The sequence below is a fragment of the Azolla caroliniana genome, unplaced genomic scaffold (genome assembly GCF_043228905.1).
Source record: "Azolla caroliniana isolate FFs.n. ecotype wild unplaced genomic scaffold, voAzoCaro1.0.p SCAF_17, whole genome shotgun sequence".
NCBI lineage: Eukaryota > Viridiplantae > Streptophyta > Polypodiopsida > Salviniales > Salviniaceae > Azolla > Azolla caroliniana.
The window spans coordinates 7,355,886-7,364,783 of record NW_028230452.1 but is presented as its reverse complement, the minus strand read 5'-3'; the positions used below and the strand labels follow the sequence as shown (position 1 = coordinate 7,364,783).

Below are 8,898 nucleotides of genomic sequence, written 5' to 3'. Positions count from 1 at the left end.
AGTCAAATCCCTCCTTTCCGACAAGTTCGAGATGACGGACATGAAGGAGCTCCACTACTTCCTTGGCATCGAGGTAATTCGGACTCCGGCCGGAATCATGATCTCTCAACGGCACTACATCCTCAACTTGTTATACAAATTCGGGATGGCTAAGTGCAAATCCGTGGCAACCCCGCTCGATCGTAATCTCAAACTAGATGCGCACTCCGGCACCAAAGCGTGTGAGCCGACTCAATATCGGCAACTCATCGGGAGTCTCATCTGCCTCACAATCACAAGACTTGATCTCAGTTATCCGGTCGGTCTCCTTAGCCAATTCATGCAAACACCGCGTGATACTCACTTGGATTGCGCTAAGCAAGTTCTACGATACGTGAGTGGCACAATGGATTGCGGCATCCTCTACAAGATTGCGATGCCAATACGACTCGAGGGGTACACAGATGCTGATTGGGCCGGCTACAAATCCGATAGAAGATCAACCTCCGGATTTGTTTTCTCCCTCGGCAGCAGAGCAATATCCTAGAGGCGGAATACAAGGGTGCAGTCGTAGCTACGTGTGAAGCCGTATGGCTCAAGAGGATTTTGAAGGATCTGGGCATACCCATCAAGGATCCGACTTCCCTTTACTGCGACAACATGACCAATATCTATCTAGCTCGGAACCCGGTGTTCCACGCGCGGACAAAGTGACGGGAACCCAACGATCCTTATGCGCGACGCTCGGCCACAACCGAGCGTAGAATGATACACAGAAAACGGGAAATAAAACACGACACAAAGGAGAGGAAGATACACACACACACACTACACTGGAGGTTTACATGGAAAACCCCAAACTAGGGGAAAACCACGGCAGTCCACAGGTTGCAAACTGTCACTATGTAAGAATGTACAAAAACAGTGAGTCCACGGAGGCAACGACCTCGTGCTCACGATCTTCGCCACAGGCGGCGGTTACAACAGAAAATGACAACAACAACTAAAAGTTTGCCCTAAGTCATATTTATACTAATATGACTTTTCGGCTATTTACAAATATAGCCTCGATGGGCTCTCAGAAACATATTTACGAATATGTCTCTTCCTCCGGTTCTGCACCATCCAGCTCTCCGTAGCCGGGCACTCCTCATCCGGTTCACACCGGGCTTGCACCATCCGGCTCTCCGTAGCCAGGTACTACTCAACCGGTTCACACCGGGCCTGTATCATCCGGCTCTCCGTAGCCGGGTACTCCTCATCCGGTTCACACCGGGCCTGTATCATCCGGCTCTCCGTAGCCGGGTACTACTCATCCAGTTCACACCGGGCCTGTATCATCCGGCTCTCCGTAGCCGTGTACTCCTCATCCGGGTACTCCTCATCCGGTCTTCACCGGGACTGTATCATCCGGCTCTCCGTAGCCGGGTACTCCTCATCCGGTCCTCATCGGGCCTGTACCATCGGCCGAGTTTGTTTGTCGGCACTGTTCTTCTCCCTTCCCATCCGGAGGGACCTGTCTCCCAACACAAAGCACATCGAAGTGCACTATCACTTCATCCGAGAGCGTGTTATAGTTGGCAATGTCGACCTACAACACATTAGCACAAATCTTCAAACGGCCGACATCTGCACTAAGGCTTTAGGAGCCGACAAGCTATGGCAATTCATGACCGATCTCGGATTAACGATCCATGACCTACCAAGCTTGAGGGGGAGTATGCAAGACACTACGCAATAACGCGTAGATTCCGCAACCGCATATTACACAATAATGTGTGGATTCCGAAACCATGCAACGAAGTTGCGAAGAGCCGATCTACCGCTCAAAGCCGCGAAGAAAGATCCAAACCGAAGCACAGACTTCACAACTACGCACAACGCAAGCTGGAGCACGGATTCCGCAACTCCACATAAAGCAAGTCAACGCGAGTCAACGCGGACACCAAAACGCGAGTTGAAGCGGATTTCGGATACTGTCTAAAACCGACCTGACTTGAGCTTGACGGGGCGTGTTGAGAATCAAGCTCAACTTGGTCTAGTGTGTGAACTCACCTTGAGAGTGAATAGACACTCCAACGGTCCAGAGTCACCATTAAGTCACCACTTTGTATTCTAGCATTTAGTATGAGTCATAGAATCATATTCTATGACACATAACTTATGAGCTTTCACATTCCCCATGTTCCATGAGTCTTGTAGTTAATGAAGAGAGAGGGTGACTACATAAAGCACCCTCCTCCCACATTGTATAAAGTTGAGTCTTTCTCCTTTGTCAATATACTCTTACCTTGCGTATTCTCTGTGTTTCACTCTCTCTCTCTCTCTCTCTCTTACACATACACCTAACTCTCATCTCTTCCGCTTCACAAGAATCATATCCGATTCTTTACAATAGGTCACCGGTGCTGCGTACAAAACGGTGCCAACCGGCACCTGTTCGAAACCGGTCCGGATCCGGATCGGCATACCGATTCCGGTCCCGTCCGTTCACTACTTAATTATAATCTATTCCGAATAACCATTCCCTTTCACAGTCTGGTCTTTAACTCTTTTGCTGGTCGGGTAACAATACGGAGGAACCGATGGGTCGACAAGCGCTAGAGTCATAGCAGTGAAGGACCTGAGATGGGCCTACTAAGCAACCAACCCGACCAAGGAGGTCGAGGTGCACAGAACCGGACAGGTCGCGGGAAGCAAAACCGGACTAGATGAGCAACGTAAGCAAGGCGGGAGGATGCCAGAAGGAGATGGAGGAAAGGACCGGCTACTGTAGACACAAACACCACGATCTGACCACAACTTGAGGTTGAGGGGAAGTGTTGAGCGAGCAAGCTCAACTGGATCCGGATCGGCGGAATAAGCCAGACCCATATCGATATTCAGAACGGAGAGCCTGATCGGTGTGCGGATGGAATCCGGAACCAGGAGCCGGATCGGATTGAAACAAGTAGGCCGTTAGAGGCCTACGGATCTAGCCTAGTACACAGGCATAGTTTTGGGAGTCAGTGCCAGTCGTTCGTATGAGCATTGAAGTACCTGTCAATACTTCTATCAGTCCTTTATGGACTTGTATAAAAGTGCTCTCTGAGCACATTCTATGTAAAGAGAGTATTGTCATTTTGAATTGAGTTTTATGTTCTGCTCTCTTTGTCTCTTCGTGCATTCTCTGTGAAACCTTCTTCTCTCTCTGTTCTGTTGGTATCTGGCTAAGCCGATTTGTGATACGCTTCCGCACATTAACTTTCACAAACTTATAAATATGACTTATGGCAATCACTTATATGATATAGATGTGTGTGTAGAGACATTGTTGTATAGACACACAAAGAGCGCGAGATACAGAAAGTTTTTGGTTTGTGAAGACATAGGGCTCGAGGTCATTGCCTTTGAGACTTGCATTGTATCCTCTTCCTATAGTCATAGTTGGAGTTTGTGGGCTCCCATGGGTTTTCCCCATTAGGGTTTTCAACGTTAACATCTTGTGTGTATCTTATTTCTATTTTGTCCTATTTTCTTCCATTGTATGTTTCAGACTGAATTGTGGCCGAGCTCCATTTCCTTTCATGATTCAGCTTAGGTAACCCCATATTGGAATCTTTTACTGATTCAGACATGTCAATTAATGTGGATACTAACCGGTTCACATGCAGATACGTCATTACTTATGCAGGGGTAGTCATCTCGTGGCAGTCGAGGCTATAGAAGGTCGTCGCATTGTCGACCACGGAGATGGAGTATATGGTTGCAAGAGAATCCGGCAGGGAAATTATTTGGATGAAGGAGTTCATTGGAGAGTTGGGGTTTCAGCAAGAAGAATTCCAACTCTACTACGACAACCAAAGTGTCATCCACCGTGTGAAGAATGTCGTCTATCACTTGAGGACCAAGCACATCCAGAGGAAATACTATTGGCTCCGGGGGAGGGTAGAAGAAAAGGAGTTGGCCCTAGTGAAGATTTACACAGTAGAAAATGGATCGGACATGCTGACGAAGGTGTTGTCGGTAGAGAAGTTGGAGGCATGTTGGGGATGGGTCAGATTGACGAAGCACCCCATGCCGGAGTGAAGGGGGAGTTTGTTAAACAGGTCCCTTCGGATGGGAAGCAAGCACGAGTCGGATCAGTTGGATCCGAAGAAGAATAAAGACCGAATCGAGAGAGGCACCTGGAAAATGCCAGATTTGTAAATAGGTTTTGTCACGCCTATCCAAACCATAAATGTAAATAGCCCTAAAAGGTGTATTAGTATAAATACAACTAGGGCAGATCATTTTGTTATGAAGATGAATAGTTGCCTTTGTAACTAAGAGAGAGAGGGAGAGAGGGAGAGAGGAGTAACTCTGTTGTAACCATTTGTGGACAAACTAGAACTCAAGGTTATTGCCTTGTACTTTATAATTGTACAATCCTCTTACTTATAGTGATATAGTTTGGAGTTTGTGGACTCCAGTGGTTTTTCCTATTTCAGGGTTTCCACATTAATATCTTGTCTCATTGTCTATGTCATTTTCTTGTTTCGGTTTATTTCTCTTCTTGTATTTGCATTTGACTAACTATCCAATTGAGGCTGGTTTCTCATTTACAACATATTTTTGGTCTCATAGGTCATATTTGACCTTTGAAGACGAGAATCTCTCTCTCTCTCTCTCTCTCTCTCTCTCTCTCTCTCTCTCTCTGCACACAGGTATTTTAATTACTTGTAAGACCTACGGGTACAACGTCTTAGTCTTCTATTCCTATATAAGTAGGGAATATCCTATAAAACTGTATGCATTCGAGGAAATGATCCCCACAAGCTCCAACATCCAAAAATTCCACATGAGAATGCCTTGCAACTTCTCAACATAGATGTTTGCCCCATGCCTACCATCAAACATGAAAGATTCCACGTGTTGCAACCCCCCAATGTCATAAAAATTTGAACCATTTTGAACACGTTCAGCAAAAACCCATAATTGAGGCATCAAATAGCAATAGGATATCACTTGGAAATTCTTTGATAATTGCTTCTAAATGATATAACGTCGAAGATATTCAGTGACCTTATGTGTATAGTCTTCCAATGGAATGGGGGCAAAAGGAGCAAATTTTAATAAGGGCAAAACATGCTAACAATTTCCTTCCTTGATTTTAAGAAACTAATGGAAATATTAGTTGGCTACAACTATAACCTCATCGGCTTTGACAATTTGAACAAAGATTGTGAGTTCCTCCTCATATGCAATGTCTCCTTGTGTTTTCCAAAACAATCCATTGCCAATTCTCTCGCTTGCGTCCTCACCAACTTGTGTTGTATATTTTCCTCAAGACTAACAACTAAGGTGGTCCATGGACCTAGGTTTCTTAATCACAATGCAAAAGACAAGAACTCAATAACATAATTATAAATTAGAATATGAGTCTCGTAGTATATGTATAGCACTGCTTGGGTCACACTTATATAGGCTTACAAAAGGTTGAGACTCTTGAGGAGAAATGTAGGTCATGTGGTTATGATTCACTTATGATATTGCCATAAGTGAATGTCTTTGATATTGTGTATTCAATCACACTTAACTATATAATACTTAAACATAATTAAACCACAACAATGAAGCCCAATTGATTCAACCAAGAGGGTCTACAAATTCCAACTAAGGGGGAAATGATGCTTGTCACATCATGATACCCATGATTTGGTTTCAATCAAATTGTGTTGTGGGCTGAAAGTGGCCTTGTCTAGGCCACAATTTATTAAATAGGAGCATATATATTTTAAAGATGCTTACCACATCAATTGGGTTGTCACTAGAAAGGGACCTTTTCAAATGATTGTGAAACTAAAGATTGCATTTTCTTTTCGAATGAAGGCAAGAGGGAGAGTCCATATTAAAAAAAAGAAAAAATACAAACGAAGACTTTGTTTCGCATACGAAAGAGTTATACCCATGTTTATTCAGTACAATGACTTTTTTTTAGCAAAAAGGGCACTTTGGCGTTTACATTTGATGCACATAATGGTGATTGCATCATAAGAGGAGGGCTCCCCAACGAGGAGGAACAGAGACGGGATCGCTTTCAAAACCCGTGGCTAGCAATGGGCCCAGTTTCGGCTCAAACCGAATTGAACCGAAAACCGTGGCTTAACGGTTTATAGGTTCAAAGATAAATAAACGGTTTGGTTTGATTTCAAATGTTACTAATCGGTTTCGGTTCGGTTTTAAATTTACTGGTTTATCGGCTTATCGGTTTCTGTTTATGTGGTTCGATTTAAAGGTTTATAGGTTAAAAAATAGTCAAAAATATTCTCTTAGGCTCTAACTTTTAACATTTAATTTTAAACTCTTGTTTTAAGTTATTAAAATTTATATGTATTATATGTAGAGTCTCCTTTTCATTTATGATGATCAAATTTATGATAAGTATAATGATCAAATTTTATGATAAGTATCATAACAAAATTTATAATGATTTTCTCACACAAATTTATAATAAGTATGATGATTAATATCAATAAACAATGGTTTGGTTTGGTTTGGTTTTGATTTATGATAAAGCAGTTTGGTTTGGTTTCTCCTAATTTTTCGTAAACGGTTTGGTTTCTCCTATTCTTTAAATGGTTTGGTTTAACGATTCCGCTCTAAATGGTTTGGTTTAAATGGTTTCATAAAATTTAAAACAGTTTGGTTCAGTTTATATTATTAATAAATGGTTTGGTTTCAAGGCCAAGAAACCGAACCAAACCGAAACTAAACTAGGCCCATTGCTACCCATGGTATCGCTTTTCAAAACTCTTGGGTTTGAGAGAGTGATTTGTAAAGCCATGTTATGTGGAGAACAAGGTCAAATGCCTGTAACACATAAATACATATATTATATATACCCACACATACACATAGGTTTGAAAGTCAGAGTTATTTATTTGTCTTGAATACATACACATACATATGCGTGTCACGTGTGTATATACTATCTATAACTATACATAATACATACATATAGGATTGAAAGCCCCATTTTGTGTCTTGTCTTGGTTCATATTTGTCCAAAGGCTGAATACTTACTTGCTTTTGTCTCTGTGTCTGTCTCAAAATGGATGGACAATACAATAATGTTGGCCAACAAAACCCGGCCCCTGCTCCTGCCCCTGCTCCTGCAGCCATGAATTACGGCTATGGTGGTTCTGCTGCTCCTCCTCCTCCAGCCCCCGGATATCCCCAGCCCCTTCAACCTGGTCATCATCCCCACAACCCTAATTCCCTTTGCTCAAATTACTGTTTCTTTTTATCTTTTTCTGTTTCTCAACTTACTCCTCCTTATTTTGCTTTCTTCGCATTGATTATATCGTATAAGCTATCCTAATTACTTTCACACATCTCTTTACCTACCTATCTTTCATATGTCTCCAGATCTTCTTCTTCTTCTTCTTCTTCTCCGCCCGGATTCCATACATTCTCCATTCATTCATATCTTATTCATGTTTCTGAGAGGATGAGGTTCCTTTCCTTTTTTTCTTGTAGGGCCTCAAATTATTATCCAGAATGCCGAAGCAGCTAATGCCCAACCAGGATGCGTATGTGGAATCGGCTGGATATTGTAAGTAATGGTGGTGTAACCATCAACAAACAAATCTTGATACACAATTAAACATAATATGTGGGACAACAGTTCAATCAGCTACCAAAACAAAACAAAGGAAAAAAGAAAAAACGTTTGTATATAAGTTCAGATGGGCAACATTGCAAAAATATTTAATGCATCTTTGGAAATTCAATTGGATTAGATAGAAGGTTTAGAATGTTCACATACTTGCAATTATAATCTGTTCTCATGCATTGTGTCTAACATGTTGTGTGTGTGTGTGTGTGTGTCTAGGTTTGGTATTGGGTGGTTAATTACTCCTGCCTGGTTTGTGGGCGCGATCCTCTACTGCACACCTCATAAACCGACAGACAGGGACGGCTTTCTCGGATGCCTTATAATGGTGAGTAGATTGTTCGATAAAAAATGGTCTTAAACATTGGAATTATTCGATTTTACATGTGCTAAATGGTTAGATTGGTTTTCCTGCAGAGCATCATTGCAGCTGTCTTTATCATTATTTCTGTTGCAGCTAATTTGTCGTCATATTATGTAGGCAGGAGCTTAAGTGGGTGAAAATAAAATAACTTACAAATAACACCATGGGCATGAGACAAATGCATTTAAATTTCTTACACTTTAATTTTGCATGTAATTATTTGGAAGTTCAAAATGTATTATAATCATCACATCAAGACTCATCTATACATGCTCTATATTAACTTGATTATCTTCTCACCTTAACTATAGCTTCTAACAATGAAAAAGATATATACTACATTTCCCCATGCTAGGCCTATGTAAAGAAAGGAAAGATATATTAACATCTTCTAAGGCCAAAATTGGCCCATGAGACAACAATTCCTGATACCCCCTTACATACAAACGTGATCAACATATAGCGATGATATATTATGAGAACCAGTCAATTATTTTGATTGTTAGGTAGCTTGTACTTGTTTTCACGTTTACGTACTCCATTCTCTGCATTTGATCTGTATTGGATTGTCCGGACAATGTTTCAGCACTTTCGGGGCTTTTTTCAAAACTGCAATGAAAATAAAAATGATAGTGTATGTTGTAGTGTAGACTAGAGAGTCTAGATAGTAAAAGAAATGCAATACAATATAATATATAACAATTGTAAACGATTGAGAAAGACTTAAAGATTTCCTCCAATTGAATTATCAAATCTTTCCAATATGCACAAGGCAAGAGTCAACAAAACACCATCAAGCTATATAAGTATAATTTTATAACTAATGGAAGGTTTTTTGGGGGGGAATAAAAAGGTCATCAATGGTTGAACTCTCTAGACAAAGTAGACATGAACATTCACTCATTCTTGTATAAGTATA

At 41.4% G+C, this 8,898-nt stretch overlaps 1 protein-coding gene across 1 annotated transcript; it reads left to right on the top strand.

Annotated features, from left to right (window-relative positions):
- Nucleotides 1–7,051: 7,051 nt before the first annotated feature.
- On the top strand, nucleotides 7,052–8,245 carry LOC147853037 (uncharacterized). The gene is made up of 4 exons (XM_087333345.1): nucleotides 7,052–7,235; nucleotides 7,480–7,555; nucleotides 7,835–7,943; nucleotides 8,033–8,245. Exons 1-4 carry the CDS (start codon nucleotides 7,052–7,054, stop codon nucleotides 8,114–8,116), a joined length of 453 nt encoding a protein of 150 aa, XP_087189471.1. The 3' UTR covers nucleotides 8,117–8,245.
- The last annotated feature ends 653 nt before the right edge of the window (nucleotides 8,246–8,898 follow it).